Below are 21318 nucleotides of genomic sequence, written 5' to 3'. Positions count from 1 at the left end.
TTTATTTGTAAGGCTATAGATGCACCAGCAGTGCCCATTTGAAAGGTGTAACTGGCTTTCTCTAAGAAACCTAAACAATCCCTGTTGACATATTAGTTGGCAGAGAGGAAGAGAAGAAATTTTTTTAAAAGTCTCCCACATCCCTGGTAGGAGAAGAGTAGCTCACAATTAGATAACTCAGTACAGAGGGAGGCCAACCTTCCTATGGTCATTTCTGTGGTTGCAAGCCAGCCCTGGAGTCACTGTGCACATTTGATCTAGCTTCTCAAGTGATTGCATTCATATGAGCCACAAGTCACAGCCATAAACCACCACACAGGATTGACAATAGGATTTTGAAATGCAATGCTGACTTGCTGGAATTATCTTCTGGGCAGACTGTGTCATGACTGGATGATAGACGATCCAGATACGTGCTGTATGGAGCGTGGAATTGAGCAGTCACAAACAAAGCTGATCGCAGAAATGCATGAAGGTCTTACTGAAGTACAACTGTACAGGCTACAGTAGTAGAAAGAGCCCAAACTGGGGGCATGCTGGTCCCAGACCTCTCTGTTTCCTCAGCAAGAAATGGAAGCAGTTGGTGTAAATGACCTCCAAAGTACCTTCTGGATTTAGAAGCAATGATGTTTTTATTCTTTGGCTGTACCTAAGGCATTACCTGCTGAGATGGGAAATATGTTGGCTTATATATTTAACCAAATGTGTCAACAAAAAAAGTTCTACACCTTTTTTTGTATTGTGCTGAATAGCTGGCACTTAAAAAAAAAGAACAACTGTATGAGGTGGCCATGCCATCATTTGACAATATACCTTCCCAGCTTTGTGAGGACTTCATAGCAAAATGCTAAGATACTAAGATCATTTTAACTGGTCCCATTGTACTCTTGATATTGTGTATTGCTAACTCAAGTGCCCCTTGGTGGTGGGGAAGCAGGACTGAATTTCATGTGAAGATATTTTAGCTAGATTTAGAGATCAGTTCTTTGTGAAAGACTGGGAAGGGGCCTAAGTATTCTATTTGGTTCTGTGTTAGAAAAAGCTCAAAAACACTGATTCGTGCTTAATTTGTTGATGCCGGGGGGAAAAAATGACCTTGGAATCCAAGGGGTTACCTAAAGCTCCAAAAGTTCTTGTTATATTTGGAAGATACCTTAGGCAATCAATCTCAGAAATGATTTATGAAAATGACTGTTAATGTATGCATCTTCTAATATAGAAATTCTTGAAGTTCTTCTGGTACGTGGAAACCTACAACAGTTACTTGTCATTCTTTCTAATGCAAAACACTTGAAAGTGTGTCTAGCCACCCTTGGACCATATGCTTACTACGTGTTGATTCAAAGGATGGAATACTATCACTATGTAGCTCTTTCATCTGCAGAGTTTAAAGGTGTGTGACGTTACTGATTTATACATTTTCATGGCTCCATCCACCTCTGTTCACCTGCCATCATGTAGATGGACATGCCAAATTATTTACTATTAGAACATATAGTAGCACTTGCTTGTGATAGTGGCCTTATGTAATGACAATATAAAGGTAAGTTACAGAAGCTGTAAAGATTGAGTCATTTGTGTGCAGAATCATAAGTGGATGTATTTGGGAGCCTGGGGGAAGAAGTCTTGTGCTGACATGGGTGTGCATACTCGCTAGTGGATGGCATGGTTTCACAAATTTGTGAGGGGCCAGAGTAGGTCGCCATTGTCCTTTTCCCAGGAGGAAAGGAAGCACTTGGAAAGGGGCTGCTTGCTTTCTGTTCACTGTGTAAATACTGTACACGGGATCCTTAGGGATCTGTCCTGTATGGCAATGGTTGCTGATCGCCCCAAAATACACACTTGGTACCCAGGAGGGTGCCCCGAATGAATCAGTGTCAGGCCAGGAATCTGCTTCTCTCTTACTGATGGCACCTCATCTTCATTTCACTAAGACTATGTCTGTGCAACAAACTCACCCACACGACACCTGGCATTCTAATTCCACTCAAGAGTTCAGCTTTGCAATCCTGGTTGATGGCAGTAGCAAATGTAGGAAAGTAAAACCTCACATCTATTTTCACCCCTGACTTCTGCTCCTTTGGTTCACCAAATTCCTCATCTTTTCTTCTTTTCCTTCCAAGTGGAAGAAGACACAGAAGAAAGCTCAAGATCAGGGAGAGAGTCGGTATCTACAGCCAGCGACCAGCCTTCACATTCTCTGGAGAGACAAATGAATGGAAACCAAGAGAGAGGCGATAAGACTGAGAGGAGAAAGGATAAAGCTGGGAAAGAGAAGAAGAAAGAGAGGGAGAAGGAGAAGGATAAAATGAAAGCTAAGAAAGGAATGCTGAAGGGCTTGGGAGACATGTTCAGGTAAGTCTGGACCCAGCCAGCGCAGATGGCCCCTTAACATGTGTGAGTGTGCAGAAACAAAAAGTAAGGACTAAGTTGGGAAGACGTCTTTGTGACATCGACCAAAATGCTTTCCTAATTTCCAGTCTTAGATGCTGCATTTTTCCTTGCTGAAGGATTCCACCTTAGTTTTTTCAGACCATTTTTGCAGCCTTAAAGATGCTGTCTTGCCAACCATGTAAACATCTGCTGAGAGGAAGGGCAAGCCCGTGTCTTAGCTGTGCAGAAGAGTGAGAACCCCGGAGACAAAGGGCTGTTAAAGCAGTGTTTGTTCTTTGTGTGTGTGAACAATGGTTTATTATTTAAATTTCACATAGAGCTCGAGTTAGTGGTAGCATTTAAAGGTTCATTAATAACAAGTCTAATAAAAAATATTACAAATAGGTCTTCAATTAAGCTGTGTTGATTAATTTAATACTTATTATTTCAGTCTGTAAAGATTTCATTAAACGTAGTCTCTGGCTGTTTCCTGACAGGTGATTTTGTGTTCCTAAATTGTACTCCAGGATTACTTAGCATATCATTCTTTACAAATCACCGCTACACAATAAAAGTGACAAGTTGTTCAGAAGTTGCCCTGAAACTCTCTTATAAATGTTCATCTAAGGTGATTTATAATGTTCAGGTATTTAATGTTAAATATAAAGATTGCTTGATTGTGCCATAAATTAAACCCCTAAACATATCAAGATGATGGTTTAAAATTGAAAACATACAGCATAGCCACTGGACTCTTCAAAAAGCAGTTATCCTGCATTACAAATTCCTTCCTTTTAACTTCGTTTTAATTGCAAAATGTGAACAATAGTTCTTATTTTCATAGCATTTTGTGATTTATGATCCTGAGGTTGACCTTAATAACTCAGAATCGTCAGTAAGTCAAGCCTGCAAAGTTGAAGTCTTGCAGCCCAGCCTGCAGGCTACACAGCACAACAGATGTGGTCTATTGATGTCTGATTAAGTTAAGTGCATAGAAGAAGTAAACTATAGATGTAGATAACACAAAGCCCAGTGTATTAGTGTTGATACCAGCTTTAATTTAAATATTGGATTCCCATCTCCAGTGCTGCAGAACAGGGATTTTCATAGTTGTTTATGTACTGTTCCTTCTGATGCATTTTCAGTCAGATCATCTTTCTTCATTATAATTCCATGTTCAAGAACACTTACAGGATGAAATCGCTCTAACTGCCACCTTACTGCAGTTTCTGTGTCAGCCAGGGGGCTTTTCATTCCATATATGCAAGCAGACGGCTCATAAACTGGCACCTACATAACATACAGAAATAAGGCAGTTGCTCATCAATTAAAATTGAAAGAATTTGTGCTACTGTCTTCTTTAAATTAGAGAATATGAAATGGGAGGGAATCTCCTTTGAGACGTACACACGTCAGCTTGTGGCATAGCTGAATTTCCAGGGGTTCTCCAGAAGTCTTGTTGGAAGCGAACGGCTTGTTAGTTTTCATTCATGAGCCAACATTTATCTGATAGATACAGTGCTCAGTTCTCATGGCATAAAAATTAAGCAAACTTCTAGTGTGTTTATAAATTATAAACTATTTTAATTATAAATTATCTTTTATGTAACTTGAAACTTGAATATATGAGAGGCCTTATGGTAGAGTTTTCTTTTTGGGGCCAGAGGGGAGTGTCAAGGCCATGGGGAAATGTATATTGTTTCAAAGGGATCCCGAAGTACAACCCACCCTCACCTCTTTCTGCTAAAAGTTCTGTAACATGCTGTATGATGTTTTCTCTAGATCGAATACCTAAAACCTGTAGCAAAAGCCAACTTTGAAAAAGAGGTAGATGTTTTTGCAACTTCAAAGGCTATTCTTGAAAGTCAACTTCTATGTACAGATGTGGGGCTGAAAGTTTTTTCTAAAAACTAAAGCTCATGTTCTGCCAGTGTTGATGGCTATTAAGACAGTGAACATGACATTAGTCTCTGGGAACACGGCCTCCGTGGTATGCTGGGGCCAGCCCACATTGGCTGGTGAGAGCCAACTGTTCAACAATGTTTTGAAATTTTGTCAACCAGTGATTAAACACAGCCATTATTAAAAATGAAGTAAGTTCTATAAAAATCAAAGGTAATACTCAAAATTCACTAACTCCTAACTATTTTATCATTACATTTGACTATGATATCTGCTTTTGAAGTTATTTATACCTTTTGTCTTGGCATGGAGCGAAAACTGTCCACGGCTGGCATGCTGCTGTAGCTCTTCCCACCCAGCAACATCGTGCTGGTTGCTGAAAATCAGCTGTGCTGGGAGCACTTACACCAGGGAAGTGCACGAATTGCACAAAACAGTTTTTTTCTTTCAGGAGAGCAACACACCAGCACATGGAGACTGTAAACATCTGAAGCAGAGTTGTAGTATCTTGTCTATTTCTCTTGAACCTGGCTTGTCTTCTGTCTGGTTACAAATCATTGCTTCAGCCCTTTGGGAAAGGGTTGAAGCTTGCCAAATAGTGCTGCTTGAAAAATGAGTTGGAATAATTCATTAACCATAAAATAAGCTTTTTGTTTGATTGGCTGTTGGGTCTTAATCCTTCCCTCACACCATTGTTATATGTCATTAGTATTTGAGAAGACTCTTAAAGGATTGTTAGATTTTACAAAACTACCTTCCATACCTGCTGGCTCTCATTATTTGAAACCAATAGACTGTCAGGTTGATTCATTTATGTTTTCTTTTTTTTTAATAACAGGGGAATATAGTAGAATTTTAAAATGAGTCTCTTCCTTTCTCTTTGTTCTTTGAGGGAGAATAGGATTTCATTTCCTTAGCAGTGTTGCTTTTAAATGGCTTAATCAGAACATGTTATGTGCAATATACATTTCTTAGAACAGTTTATAAGGAGATTCAACTACGGCTGCCCAGTGTAGGACTGAGGGGGTTATGGTGTGTGTGTGTGTGTGTGTGTGGTGGTGGTGGGGTTATGATTTTGTTCCTGGTTTGTTTTTTTTCATTTCAGATAACAGACAAGCAAAGGTTAAGGGACATTAGATATTGGGAGTCCAGCTTTCTAGGTGTTAGAAGCTTTTTCTCTTTAGTTGCTTGAGGAAGTAATAATGTTTTCCTTCAAAACAGGCTCACAGACTCTCCTCCCCACCATCCTCCCACCTTTCCCCTAAACACACACACTCTATTCCTACACAGATAGGTTGTCTGGTGTTTGTTTTTGTTTTTGTTTTTGTTTTTTGGTTAAATTGGGTGAGAGTCAAATAGATGGACTGTTTTTTTTAAGCTATAGTAGAGGAAACCATGGCATATTGAATAGATATTTTTATTCATCAGTATATACAGAAGAAATGATTTTCTGTTTCACACTTTGAATTGTAGTCACAAAAATGATTTAATTATTGATAAACAGATCTAGGAAAGAATATTGTGAGTCATGTGAATCATTCTTCTGTTTTTAAATTATGGAGCATATGAAGTACAAAAGCTGCCTTACTGCAAGTTTTAAATCACAAATTTAAATCTATAGGGAATCAAATCAAATATTAAAGTGTTTCATGTTTGTATGAATTTCTCCCTGCATACTACATCTTCCTTTGAACATAAGGAGCTACTATTGCCTCAATTAAAATGGCTTTGTATCAAAGAAACTTGAGCGTACTTGCTAAACATGACTTGTAAATGTTAATTATTCTGTGTACAAACTGTAGAGCAGACGGAGGGTCTGAAACTTAGCGTCTTTGTATATGTTGCTTCTCAGATGCTTGGCTATTCAAATTTAATAGATAAAATATTTCTCAGAATTCTGCAACTATATGGAATTGTTACAAAGAGAGAACTAAGTCTTTACTTGAGAGAAAGATCTATTGTTTAGACTTTAAATGTGCTTGATTTTAAAGGAATGCAAAGCAGCATTAAGCAACTTGTTTTTGCTTTATTGTCCATCTCCAAATTGAAATAATCAACAGGATAATAAACCTGGTATTTAGGACAATATTCTCAGAGAGTAAACATTTAAATTACGTGTTCCTTTTTTTCCAGCCCTGGAGTAAGTGCATTTGATATCACTTTGCCTGAAAGACTAGAGTTATCTTTTGAATGTCATAGAATTGTATGCACTTTAAAACCAAAAGTTCTTAAAAGTGACCTGATTGTGCTCTCTCAGATTTATTTTGTGCTTTGTCCATATGTGAGAGCCAGGAGCCTATCACTAAGGCAAGCGGAAGCAAAAGTAATGTTACAATATTACCATTAAAATTGAATCTGCCAATTACATTTCAAATGATTACCTGGTCCCTGCAGCATTGTTTTATTCAGTTCTGTAAGAGGAAATAGATAATTGAGTTTGAAACCTTGTTTAGTTGAAATCAGATACACTGCTATCTTTCTCTTTTTAGAATATAATAGTTTTCAAAACACAATGAACATGATCAGATTTTAAAACTTAATGTTGTAGTTTGGATTACCCCTTTTAGGTTTTTGAGAGAAAAACAAACACGAATTATTGTTCACTTCCCTTATCTATACTTACTAACTGTGTGTCTATACCGTGTCTCTCATCTAGCCTTGCCAAACTGAAGCCTGAGAAGAGATGAACAGCAAACCACATTCAGAAATGTCTTGAGAAGCACATATTGCACAGTTGTTTTTTTTAAAACAAACAATAAATGTACTTTTAATGAATTCTTAGTGGCTGTTGACGAATTTTGTTTACGACATCAGCAGTTTTGTCGGTGCAGCAATTTCCTTTTTAATCAATTCAGAACTTTTTAATCTTGATTTCAAGCTTGGGGGTTTAAATTACTGCTTGAAAAGGCAGAGAGGTGTTTTTTCCTATCATTTTGTACTAGCCCCTTTTCGTAGTGGAAAACCATAGTCCTAGCTGCTGGTGTATTCAGAAACCCTTAGCACACAGCAATGAGATGTTAGAATCAGTGCTTCAAGATTATGTAACATAACAGTGTGGTTTCCTTGTGTGATGCAGAGGCAGGAGACACAGGCAGGTGGCGGATTAACAGTCCAAGAGTAATGAGGCAAGTGGGGTGGGGTCGTTGATGACCACATGGGCCAGTTTGAAGAAGACTTTTGGGCAAAGTTTAGTCCCATTGTGGATTAGAGTTGAGACAAAGACCAGGGGATCAGGAAAGTAGATCTCTGTGCTCAGGGATGGTTGGCCCAGCAAGTTCTTCCAGGGGGAGAAGTAGACATACACTGACAAATTGTAATGCTGAGGTTTGCCGAGACGACAGAGGGCTTAAGAGCACATACACTCTTAAAAAATTGTTTTTGGAAAGAGTCTGCCTGACCAAGTGTTGAGGTCACAGATCCAGACATGCCAGTGGGGCTCAGACTGTCCTTACCTCTGAATGAAGCCTTCTGCTTCGCAGTCTGATCATTCCTCAGGTCCCAGACAAAGGCTGTGCCGGTCAGCTCTGGTTCCCGAGAATGTTAGCATGGCCTCTTACTGAAAAATAACTGTGATTATGAGAAAGAAAACCACGTAATAATGGGTATTGTGGCAATGGTTGCATGCCTGTGAGAAGGAAGTTACTTTGCTGTGACTTGGTGGCAGTGTGCTGTCCCAGCCGTGTCATGGGAAGCCCTCACCTGTGCCCTAGGGAAGAGCCACGTGTGACAGTGTTGTTTTGTTCAGGTCAGAAGTACTGGGGCTTGATCTGTATATCTCAGGCCTAATTGCCCTGTGAATTCATGTGACCAGCTTCACATTGGCAAGATTAAATAGCATATGAGTCATGTGCTGCTAGTTTAGGGAATGCAGTGAAGAGAAACATGGGGAAAACTATGCCCATCCAAATGAAACACAGGAGCAAGCAATACTTTGTACAGAGAAAAAATTAGAAAAGAGATTTTACGTCCTTCTATTTATTTTCTTGTCATCTGGGCAGAGAAGAGCTCTGTTTTCTAAATACTCATCTTGGGAGATCTCCTTGGAATAAGTTTCAAATTCACCCATTCCAAGGACTTAATATATGCTTCTTTTAATTTGAATGGAAACAGAGGTTCCCATTTTTAACACAGGAAAGTAAGTGCCATACTGTCCTGTTAGCAAAGACAAGTGCTAGGGTAGCTGATAATCATATTTTTTGAGAATTCTTTTCCATGTTAGCAGTTTCAGATAGAGAGCTCCAGGCACCCATGCACTGAAGCTCACTGCAGAGGGAGCCAAGGAGACAAAGCATGGCCAGGCCTTCCTAAGACCTTGCCTGATGTCCTTTACCATTTCTTTTCCACAGATCTGCAGAGTGAATATAGAATGTAGGTGTCAAGGATGACATCTACTTTGTTGTCTCTGTAAAGCAAACCTTTTCGTAGAAGAAATTTTTGACACTTCTGAGATGCTAAGTCAATTTCAATTCCAGACTGTGTGGAAAATGGAATCCTTTTTTCTGCAATGGATGTAAAAATTGAAGGCTAGTGACTATTCATTCTCTAATAAAACAGGGTAAATAAATACCATCACACCAGTGAAAAACGGACTAGCAGACAGGCGTGGCTGATGACATCTGCCGTGACATGTACTAGAAATATTCTTTCTGAATAGTTGTACTTGTTGCCTTTAGAGACTCCGTATCTTTTACATTAAATATAATGGATCAAGAACATGTTCCTAAATGTATTTTTATCTAGCCACAAATTATTATATAAAGGTAATTGTTTGCTTCTTTCAGTCTTTTAAAGAATTCACTGGAGAAGTAACCTCTTCCATAATTGAATGTTGGCTGGTTTTCTCCTAACCTGTTTAATAATATCCAATTTCGAAACAAAAGACTGAAATTGGTTTAAATCTCACATCGTAGTGAAATAATCATGTCTCCCATTAACCTTTCTACTTAGACTTATTGTCTAACAGGGATGAGCTTTAAGCTGAAGCCACGCCCCCCAGAACCGCTCTGACCCTCCCTTCCCGGGCAGGGATGCCTCCAGTTTGTTTGAATCTGAGTGACTAATCCTTCCCTTCGTCCTCACTGCATTGCCATTTCCTCCATCTGTCTTGCCTACTCTGCCAACCACCACCTCGTTTTCTTTCCTCCTGGTGGTAGCAAACCCTTTTGTTGCCCGGCAGCTGCGTCTGGGGGGCGGGTCTCTCCCTGAGAAGTCTTCATCAGGTGAAGCACTAGGAGAAACTTCAACCTGGATGGGGGAGGGTTCTTGACACTGGACGAGGAAGAATTCTAGAACAGGTCTGATGAGTGTAGTTAAGGAAGGAATTCATTAAAGCAAGAGTAGCAGGGAATGGCAGCTGCCTTGCAGGTGACTGAGAGAAGGGAGATTGCAAAGAAAAGACGGAAAATTCCTGAACTCCTTCTCAGCCTAGGGCAGATTTGCTTGCCAGCTCCTGAAGCCAGGGTCACCTGGTGTTCCATGTACACTTGGATCTGCACGGTGTGGGGGCTAGCCCATACCACTCCAGGATTTGGGGTTGCTGCGGAGCGTGGGATGGAGTGAGATTATGTTCTGAGAACTTCCCAAAGGATTTTTTCAGGCAGGCTACTAAGAGCAGATCATGCAGCTGCAGCTCCATCCAGGTCACCCAGGCAATGGGAACTTGCAGGCCCAAATCTGAGCTCTCAGCAGCCCCTCCCTATTTATCAGGAGTAAGGCAGAGACAGAGTGAAGGCTTGGAAATAGAGTGAACTAGCAAAGAGACAAAACACAAATAATTTGAGCAGCGAGAAAGCTTTATTTAAAAGTACACACTCAAAGGAAAGTGCGGGCATCCTCGGGGAGGTGCACTGAAAGGCATAGGATTCTGTCTTTTAAGGTTTTCAAGAATAGGGCAAAGGGCGGACGGGCGGGTTTGGGTGTAGGCTTGACTTGTGGTCTCATGATGTCTCTCTCTCTCTAGAGAAGGACACTATGTCCTCATCCACAGTGAGTCCTCTAGATAATTCTGTAAGGTAAACTTAACACAGGGAATTTATCGACCTGGTTCTTCTCCAAGATAGTGGTTTACCCCAAGCACTGGGAACCTATCAGTGAGGATGCTTGCCCTGCCTTGGAATTGGGTGGGTTATTGTCTGATTACTAAAGAATATGTTTGGGATCTTACCTCCTAACTCTCTGGTTTCTAAAATGGAATCTTAGCCTTAAGATGGGGTCCCTCCTGTTCTTACTATACTGTTTATATCTTGGCATTTTTCATCATAGGCAGGAAAAGTCAACCATGATAGTGTCCCATGTCCCTGCCCTGCCTCACTTTGATGCATTGTATTTATTGTCTCCCTTTTCCTGTTCTCTCTTAAACTCCCTCCAGTGAAGTCTTCATCCCCCCCGGCTCTGCAAAACCTGTCCTCATCCAGTCGCCCAGGACCTCCAGCTGGTGAGACTGTCCCAGTGTGCCCTCACTGCCCCTCACCACAGTTGCTGGGAGCACTCGGCATGGCGGTCGCTGCTCCTGGAGAGATCATGTCCTTGATGCCCACTCCTTCCGTGTCCTGTGCCAGTCCTGGGTCATGCTCTGCCTTCCAGGAACTGGGGCGCCCCAAGCCTCAGTCCTCCCCACTTCTCTTTTCAGCAACACAGAATTCTTACATTCTTTAAAAACAGAACCTCGGGCTCAAAATACAGTCTGTGGGCAAATGACTCACAAATTCACATTGCCTGCCTGGGCATCTTCTTGGAACTCCAGGTTTTTGGGTCACGCCTTCTCCTTCACACACTCACCTGAATGTTGACCCAGCATGGAACTTCACAGGCTTCCAGCTCGGTTCCAGATGCTCTTCCCAGAGCTGTGGTTCTGGCTTCTGTCTCAGACAACAGCAGCTGTTTTTTCAGCTGGTTGTGTCCAAACTTTGGAGTTATCCTTGACTCCTGTGTTTTCCTTGACGTCCACATTCAACTTGATTGATATAAAAGTTAAAGTCCCTCGGAAGTGTTGATAGGGCCTGCCCATGATCCTGCTGCTTCCCAGTGCTCCAGCCTGCCCTGGACTTTGACATCATCCCTCCAGGGTCTCTCCCCACCTCCACCCTTGCTTCCCTACAGTATAGTCCTAACACCACAGCTCAGTTACCTCACCTCATTTCTCTCCTCTCCTCTTCCATTCAGCAGCTTCCAGGTCACTTGGTGTCAAAGCTGAAATCCGTAGTCACCTGTTGGACCCGACGACTTTCCCCTACCCAGCCTCTCTGACCTCATCCTTTGCTAACCTAACACCAGCCACAGCAGTCTCTCTTCCCTGACTGCCAGGCTCCCTGGAGCCTTTGTCCCTGCCCAGCCTCTCCCGGGAGTAATCTTTTCTCACAAACCCACCCACAAATTCACTCTTGCACTTTGATCGTCTTCACTCAAGTGTCAACTTTCATCTAGCACTGCATACTCACTGTCTCCCATCATGACACCATCTCGCTTTTGACATTGTTTTTCTCCTTTACACTTACCACCCCTAGTATGTGACACACCCTTCTTGATTTAACAGCAAGTTGACAGTGACAGGGAATGCTAACTTCTAGATCTGTTACTTCCCTAGCAGACTGTCTGGTGCATGGTCCATGCCAAGAAACCTAAGAGATGCCTGGTCACCCATGTCCTTTCGGTGTATCTCCCAACTTCCAGAGGCTGGTCTCTGCCTCTCTGCCCATAGCCTCTCTAAAGCCTTGGGAGGTTGCCTCTCCGTGTAGGACTACCAGAAGTGACTCTGAATAAGCCATTTCAAAGCAGTCCTTTACCACTGACCCAGGAAAGCCAGTGTAAATGTACCCCAGTTCCCATGGCTCTCAGGGTTATTACAATTAGTCCTGAAAGTGTGGTCCCCAGATCAGAAGCATGACAGTACCTGGGAGCCTGTCAGGAATGCAGAACCACAGGACCCACTTCAGATCTACTGACTTCAGAATCTGCAGTTTGACAGCCCTGGAGAGTCCTGTGTATGTTACGGGTGACAAGGCCATGCAGTCCCTCCTATCAGCATCTAGAGTTTTCTTGCAGGATTGAGCCATCCTGGACCATAGTGATAACAGGCTTGAGAATGCTCCTTTGGGGCTGCTCTTCTTCCCCTACCATGTCTCCACTTTTCTACCAGTGTCTTTGCAGCTTCCATGAACCAGTTCCCTGAATCTTTGTCTCAGGATTTGCATCTGGCAAAGTCTAGACTAGAATGCTTTTTTCCGAATAGATGAATGAGTAAATAAATAAAATCTTTAGGGCAAGTGGTGACAGTGTATGTGAGGAATTCCTACCTGGAGTAATTGTGCAATATATGACAAACCATCAGGGCAGGGTAGTGGAGTTTGTTCATGTCTTTGGAAGATGATGTCACTTCCAAAGTCTGCCTGTGACTTTGAGCAGACATGCCCAGTTGGCAGCCTTTCTATGCTCTGTAGGTTTCCATCATGTCCTATGGTTTGTTGTTTAAATTACCATTTTCTCTGCTCTTAGTTACCATAAATGATTTAAGTATTCTCTATTACAGCAGACTTAAAAAAAAAAAAAGATACCATTTCCAAATTAAATCCTTTATGTGGGGCAACCCCCAACCTTCAAGCTATAGGTTATATGGTTAAGGGGTCATAGATCCAAGCAAGAAGTAAATATTAAAATTGCCCTATCAGTGTCCTCCTAAGCCTCAAAACATCAGGCTCCAGGAGACGGTCTGTAAGATTCTGTCCCTAGAAGTCAGGGCCTTGGTTTCTCTCTTCACAGCTTCGTGAACAGCAGCTGCTGAGAGTGAGCTGGTGAACCTCCTCCTCCCTTGAGAAGGCCACACCCTCATCAGGGTAGAGCCAGCCTGGCCTGTAGGTGGTGCTCTGGAGTGCTCTCTTTTTCCCTGTCAGCTTCTTGTGGACACTACTGAGTACATGGGGCCTGGGATCTTCCGGATACTTACTTGAGGTGTGGCTTGACTGAACGTGTGGACACTTCACCTCTTTCACCTCTCTTTCCATAACGTGTATCATATTGCGACTGTAACTTATACATCTTTTCTGTATTGAAAATACCATCTCTCTTTGGTTTATGTAATAATTGCAGTCCTCAAAAAAAAAGGGGGGGAACAAACTTTGTATTCTCAGTCCACAAAAGGAACAGAGACTTTGAAATGAGATGAACTGTCACAACACAAAACTGCAAAATATCCTGGCTCTCCGAATCGAGGTTTCTCTGCTTCCACCCTTCCAGTAAATGTAGAGGGTTATCCAGTGATCACTTCTTGCCTCCTGTTTCAGATTTTGTTGGGTAATCTGGTCATTATGACTTCTCTAAGGAGAAAAAGTGTATCTATTGCACTTCTGCCAGCGCTACAGGCAGCTGTTCGAATTCCTTGAATGTTGATACTGGTGGACATTGTGCTAAGAACATTACTTAACAATAACCCATGTCATTCTCATAATAACCCTATAATGTAGGTGCACCTTTCAGCTTGTTTTATAGATGAAGAAAATAAACACAAAGGTCCAGAGAGGTAAACTGATTTACCAGGGTCACGCAGCAGACAAGTGGTAGAGCCACACTGAATTTGAACATGTCCACCTCTAAGGCCATGATCCTACCTGCTCTTGCTGGACCAACTGAGCCTTCTTAACCTCTTCCAGAACCCATGTGGGAGTCAAGACTGCTCTGAAGTTGTAGGCGTGAAATGGAGTTGCTATTGTGTGCTATGACAAAATGTACATCCTGCTGCTAACTGGGAGGTGTAGAAGTACCTTTTGAAGCTAACTTCTGATTTTTGTTTTAAAATTTGTTTCTTTTAATATTTGATATCTGTAGCACTTTCTGTCCACAGTTGTTTCCCCCAAAATAATACCTAAGGACTCAGAAATTTGGTTAATTAAAAATGACCAACTGCCACATCCCTTCCCCAGTTGGCCCTCAAACCTGTCAAACAGTATCTGGAACACTGCTGACAATGATTAAAAATAAAGGCGGCTTGCCTCCCGCTCTTTTCTTTCATAGATGGCCGTATCAATGCGCTGACTTCTTTCCTGCTTTTATACCTCATTCTTTCTCTTCCCTTACTATATGTTCCTCTTTGTACCTCAGACCTTGCTCCACTGTTGCCGTTTCTTTAATTTCCCTCTATTAAATGCTGAGGGGGCTATTTTTCATTTCTTCAGACTATGTTTGCAGTCTACTCACCATATGAATCTTCTGGTTGCTTCCTTTGTCTTCTTCCTGCTTTATCCCATGCCTGTCAGCGCCGTACCGTTCAGTAAACTTGCCTGACCTTTGGATTGGTCCTAGGGCCCTGTTGCCTGGGAGGTGACTCGGGCTCAGGGCTGCCTGCCTCTCGGGCTCCTGAGCTCATTGCTCCTGTGTGAGCTCTTCCTGCTTGGCCTGGGCAAATGCCTGCTGCTGCTTGTTGGGAAATAACCTTTTAACTAACTCCTGCTTTTATAACTGTGGTCATTAGGAAAGCATTCCAAGTTTACTTTTGAATTCCTAGAACTTCAGGAATTTCTTTTTTCTTATCTCCTTTTGGGATCTAGTGGTAAAAACTTTTTAGTTGATAGATAGCATCTATTTAGTTTATCTTAGTATTGGTGGATTTGGAAACAGTTTTAAGCAAACTTTAGAACACCTGCTGTAGGTAGGTACTCTAACAGAATGTAAATTTTCCTTTGATGTTCTTTCTAGAATATAGCAACAGCCACTTGCTTGATGTTCATTCCTTAAAGCACAGTGGCAAAGCACCGATAATTGTATAATCGTGTATGCGGAACACACCCTGCTGCACACCTCAGTGGTCCTAGCCACACTGGGGGAAGGCGGTTGCCCTTACACAAACTTGGTTTGATGTATCTCAATATTCAGGTGAGTGTTTTTGCAAATGAGCAGTAAACGTGATGGGCAATCATATTCCAGCACTTAATGATAAGTATCCGATTAACTTTCAGTGCTCCTTCGCAAATTGGCTGGTGTGAGCTGCAGATCTGCAGCCAAGGCTGTCTGCGGCGTGTGAAGTACAGCCTCTTGCTGTACATTTCCTAGATAGATGCGTCTGGCAGAGGGCCAGTTATCTGATGTGGGGCCAGGTGTGGGCTTCCATCCCTGGTGACTTCTTTAGGGAACAGCTTCATGCTTCTCACCTCACCCTGCCTGCTGTGGTGTTATGTGACTCCAAAGCAAGCACAGTGCTGTATGCATCCATATGCCTTACACAAAGAATAACCTTGGCAGTGAAAGAAATTCAGAGTATTGTACCATTCCCCTGGCAAAGATTGTTTCTGATCATGGGCAGGTGGACTTTTTTAAGTCTGGTTGTTGAGTATGTATGATTTTCTTAGTAACTGTGAGGTAAAACCATCAATTTGTATATTCAACACATATTTACTGGAGGCTCACTTTATGCTAGGCATGATGCCAGGTGCAAGGATTTGGTGTTAGGTGAAACTGGGAGAAGACCGGCCCTGGGCGTGGAGGCAGCATTACAAGGACCTGTGTGGACGGGGCCTTGGGATGGCTGAGGGAGCTTGGAGCAGGGGCCCAGACGGGAGTCAGAGTCACCTCAGAAGGTGGTTTGAGTTCTCTTTGTGAAGGGCGTTTTGGGGGAAAGGAGTATTTTGCATCAGTGGGGTTCAAACTCTTGATGTGATCCTCAGTAGGAAACCTATTTTACCTTGTAACCTAGTATCCATATACTTAGTAATCAGGTAACCGAGGTAAGCATCTCACAGAGTAACGATCACGCTCGCTTTGTGCCGTACACCGGTGTGTGTCTCTGAGAGGCCCCGGAGTGCAGTGGGGAAGGGCCTGGGCTCCGGAGTTGGGTTGCCTGGGGCCAAATCTCAGCTGTACACTCACCAGCCTTGTGTCTGGGACAAACTAACCTCTTTTTCCTTCACTTTTCTCAGCTGGAAAGTATTGGGAATAATGGTAGCTGCCTCCAGGATTGTTTTTGAAGCTAAAATGAGTTACTATATACATAGCACTTCAGGACCCCTCCTGGTACAAAGAAAACACCATGTGAATATTAGCTGCTGTTGTTACTATTATTATTCTGTAATTCACTTTTTTTTTAAGTGCTAGGTGAGTTCCACCAAGTAAAGTTTATGTCTGTAATGTATCACAACACACAATTTGAAAAATCCTGATTAGATGGTGGAAATTCTCTAAGTTTGCAAAGGGTTGGGGGGGAGGCGCCTGGAGGCATTGGGGAGGCAGCGTGGCCTCTCCCAAAGGACTCGTGATAGAGTTTGGACCGATGCTAAAAACAATGGGAAACCATTCAAGAGATGGCTTGAAAACATTTATCTTTTTTTTAGAAAATTAAAAGATTACTGTAACCACAGTGCATAGAGTGTGCTAAAGGTCTGGACCACAGTGCATGTCAGGAACTTGCCTAAATAGCTCTTTAAATACCATGGCCAGAGATGGTGGTGGTGATGCACACAGAGATACAATGTATGTTTTTCAGGAGGAATCTGGGGGACTAGGGTATTTGATTAGATGTAAAAATTGAGAGGTGACCATTAAGAAATACAGGTGACCCTTGAACAACATGGGTTTTAACTGCATGGATCTAATTAGATATATTTTTTTTTATTAAATATACAGGATCTGTAAATAAATACAAAACTTTTTTTCACATTGTCTTTTCACCTTTGATGCCTAGTGTTAGTAATGTGTGTAACATCTACAGTGTTTTACACAATATAAGACAATATTGGTATAGGTACTGACAGGTGATTCATCTTCTAAACACCTTTCAATATCAATAAATACAGTACAGTACCATAAATGTATTTTATTTCCTTTATGATTTTCTTAATATGATTTTCTTTAGCTTATTTGTGTATGAGAATACAGTATATAACACATGAAACATAAAGTATATGTTAATGGACTGTTTCTGTTATAGATAAGGCTTCCAGTCAACAATAGGGTATTAGTAGTTAAGTTTTGAGGGAGTCAAAGTTACATTCAGATTTTTTTATTGTGCTGGGGGTCGGCACCCCTAATCCCCAGGTTGTTCAAGGGTCAGCTGTAATTCCCAGAGTTTGGGCCTGATAACTGAGTGGATAGTCACACACTGACTAGAGAACACAGGAGAAGGATCAGATTTGGAGGAGACGTGACAGGTTGGGTCTGACTTTTACTTGCCTGCGATGCCCCCTGTGGAGGTGACTGGTGCATAAATGCGGTGTTGGGGGCTGGCAGCGCAGAGATCTGCAAGTGAAGGTGGAGACAGCGATTGTCGGAATCGCGGCGTTATCAGCAGAAGGGCTGTCCGGGGAGCGGGTGAGGGGCAGAGGCTGAGGACCCTTCAGGAGGGGGCAGCTTAGTGCACGAGATAGTGGTGGGCGAGGATGCGCTCCTGAAGAGAATGAGGAAAACCAGAAGATGATGGTCATCAAAGCCGAGACAAGAGCGTATCTTTTTATTAATTGGAAGGATGTAGTCAATAGAGTACCTGCTGCAAGGTCAAAAAGTACTCGTGGCCTTGTCTGCATGGGAACGATTAATATCACTAGGTGTCACTGGATGGATTTTGAATGTTTGTGATATACTTTAGTGTCTCTGATGATGCCGAGACAGACAGGATCTCTTGATGCTAACACTTATTCCAGGTTAATATCATATATTAATTCCTGTTTTAAGAAACAAAACATTTTTTTCCCCAGCAATCTCTATAAAAGCACAGAAACCTGTGCCAAATTTACATAGTTTTGAGCAATAGAAATGACATTGCAGATTTTCACAAAGGTTGTATGAATTAGGATATGAGGAATTTGATTTTTATAAAGGGGATCATTGCCAAAATGTAACTTGGAGAGAGAATAAACCTCTGATTAGTTTTGTTGACCATGGATTGTTTCTCAGCTTCAGTGGTGAGAGAATTTGTCATCCCCCATCTCCGGTTCTCTTTCCTCATGTGTGTTGTCAGCTGTGGTGCCACTAAGTGCTTGACCAGACAGAACGGGCGTGGATCCTGATGACCTCAGCTACTCTTAAGTCCTGATAGTGTCTTAGTTCCAATTTTCACTCTTGTTTACAAAACAAGGGAAGTACTTAAGTCAGATAAATAGCTTGCTTCATCGAAGTGTCAGCTTTAAAATTACCTTTTTTGACAGCCTTTTTTTTTCCCTAAAGAAAACGTTGCATTTAACCTTTATAACACATAATGTGGAGTCCTCACTCTATACTTGCATACATTTTTCAGATTCTGCTTTCCCAGGACCTGTTTTCCCAAGATTCATTATGCTTCCTTTCCTGTGACTTCAAAAAAAATTTAATAAACTGTGATTTGCAGTTGTCTTTGTGTTTCAAAGCAAGACTGGTCAACTTTTATGTTGTACCCAAGGAGATATAAAGTTTTGGATATATTCAGACTATTAATGCATTATATAGACTATTGAAAGAAGTATATTGAGCATTCCCATGATTTTAGTTTGTTGGCCTTTATATGCATCACTTTTTAAACCATTTTTTTATTTTTACATGCATTTTTAATATCATGAATCATTCTGTATATTATGCATTTTATGATGATTGTTGCACTTAAAATATTTCAATTAGATTTCTTTCTAGAAATATATTTCCCAGGAAAGCATGGAATTACATGTATTTCCTGCTGTTACATTATTTTGATTTGTTTTATATTTTCAATAATAAAATATTACAAACTAAGTATTTTTTAAGAAGCAGAAAACATGACAAAGCTATTGTTTGATCAGCATTAGATACCATTACAATCTGTGAATAGGTTACTGCTACGATTTTAGATCTGGCTTCTCAAGTTTAATGAACAAATAGAAAAATTTTATATAACATTTCCCTATGGAACTCTTTTTTTGGAAAAGTCCCATGTTGAAATATAGTTTTGCTCATAATAAGTCCTCTTATTTTTACTGTCAGAGTTTTGTGCTTCTACCCTTGGAGTAGACCCCTTTCTCTTTTGTCTGGCAAAACTCCTTTGAAGATTATTTTTCTCGTGAGATGGAAGTTCGATAATTCCCTCAAGCACAATTCTCATACTGTTTCCAGGTAGGCTAGTGAGCAATAGAAAAGGACTTTTTCTTTTAGAAATGTCCTCTGCTAACCTGTATTGCTGTTGCTGATAGGCAGCTATCTATTAGAGAAACATGTACTGGCAGCCAAAATAAAGTGTATGTCTCAACTTGCCAACTGGAGAATATCCAAATAGCATCAGAAACAATGAGGAAAATGAAAATCACTTCTTGTTTTCATCCTGGAAGTCTTGGTCAGGTGGAATGGCAGAGTCGGCTTGAACAGATGAGGCTTCGTTTTGGTGGTTATTTTTAGTGGCCAGAATTAGTTCTGCCCTTACACTCTGGAAGGCTGTGGGCTCCAGCCTGCCCTCTGTTGGCCACCATGGATTGACTTTGAGGGTAACATCTCAAGGAGATAATTAGTTGCTGGGAACTGTAGGACTGGCAAGGAATTGATGTAAAGATTTACAAAAATGTTGCAAAGAATATTTTTTCCTTTTCTCTATTTGAGAGCTGACTATATGAAAGGAAACTCTTCTTCTTGCCATATCTCTATGACTTTATCTGTGAGAAATCATTCTGGTTGTAGCATAGACCCAAGTAACGGGTTTAAAGAAAATAGGGCTCATTTTTCTCTGATTTTTAAAAGATGTCTGGAAATTGACAGTCCAAGGCTTGTACTGTGACCCCATAGTGTTACCAATAGCAATCCCTCCGTCTTAGTTAGCCATCAATGATATGTTTTTTTTAATTGTGGTAAAAATACATATAACACTTACCATCTTGACCATGTCTAAGTATACTATTCAGTGGTATTAAGAGTGTTCACATTGTTGTGCAACCATGAACTTCCTCCATCTCCAGAACTCTTTTTCATCTTGCAAAACTGAAACTCTGCCCTTAAACACTAAACCCATTTCCCCCTCCTCTACTTTAAATAGGCAATCCCCATTCTACTTTCTGCCTCTCTGAATTTGAGTACTTTGAGACCTTATGGACATAGAATCACACAGTATTTTTCTTTTTGTCACTGGCTAATTTCACTGAGCACAGTGTCATCAAGATTCATCCATGTTGTAGCATGTGTTAGAATTTCCTTCCTTTTAAGACTAAATAACATTCCAGGGTGAGTACATGCCATATTTTGCTTATCTATTCACTCCATGGACACTTAGTTGCTTCCACCTTTTGGCTTTTGTGAATAATGCTGTTATGAACACGAGTATCTTAATATGTGTTTCTATCCTATCACTTTGTGGTTTCGACTTTAGCCATTTGTCAGAATTCTAAGTAAGAAGCAGGAAGCAGGGAAGAGGCACATCCTGGTGGAATTGAACCCCTTTCTCGGGGTCTTTCCCACAAATCCCATCATTCATATCTATGAGCCAGAAATTAAGAATGCTGGTGATAGTGAAATAGTATCCATTGAGTGCTTGTATGTGCCAACACACAGTGAATCTCTGATTCATTTTCTCAAAGTACACCTGCTTTTGAAGGTGGTTGCACTTTATCAAAGAGGAAGTTGAGGCTGAAAGAGGTTAAGTGAGCTATCCAAGCACAGTGAGTCACATGCTGTGCGTCACATGGCCAGGGAGAGGTAACGCTGGGATATGGATCCTGGCATCTATCTGTCTTCAGTGTTTATGCTCTTAACTACAGTCTTCCACAGTCGGCTGTTCCTGTTTTCAAAGGAGGCTGTGCAAGTAGTTTTATCTCAACAAGGCTTGTACCCTCTCCTTACCAAATCAGAATTCCACTTCTAAGGAGGAAGATGAGAATGGGTATCAGGTAGGCAACTAGCAGCAGCTGCCAGGGAGTTCTCCAGGTGACTGCCTCTGTGACTCAGGGTTTCTGAAGCCAGGTGGCCTCCAGCCTCTGAAATGGCAGCAGCTTCATAGCCCAGGGCCACCGGCCACCCTCATTCTCCTGTGCTAGCCAAGACCAACCACCACTGGCCAGACTATTTTGGCTTAATCCAGAAAACAGGAGCAGACCACAAACTATGGAAAACTTTATTCTAGCTACCACTTAAAATGGCCGTGCT

General features: G+C 41.5%; 1 protein-coding gene across 27 annotated transcripts in view; it reads left to right on the top strand.

Moving 5' to 3' along the window:
- Nucleotides 1–21318, top strand: part of PARD3 (par-3 family cell polarity regulator) — an 815317-nt gene that overhangs the window by 612314 nt on the left and 181685 nt on the right. For 25 of the 27 annotated variants that reach the window (XM_057498381.1, XM_057498383.1, XM_057498384.1 and 22 more), the window contains one exon: nucleotides 2124–2355. In XM_057498381.1, the coding sequence (XP_057354364.1) occupies nucleotides 2124–2355 (232 nt within the window). Of the gene's footprint in view, nucleotides 1–2123; nucleotides 2356–6931; nucleotides 7051–21318 lie in introns of those variants that run through there. The other 2 variants (XM_057498389.1, XM_057498388.1) reach the window with 1 other exon arrangement.

This window comes from Manis pentadactyla, chromosome 3 (genome assembly GCF_030020395.1).
Source record: "Manis pentadactyla isolate mManPen7 chromosome 3, mManPen7.hap1, whole genome shotgun sequence".
In the NCBI taxonomy this organism is placed as follows: Eukaryota; Metazoa; Chordata; class Mammalia; order Pholidota; family Manidae; genus Manis; species Manis pentadactyla.
This window is presented reverse-complemented; position numbering and strand designations above follow the sequence as displayed.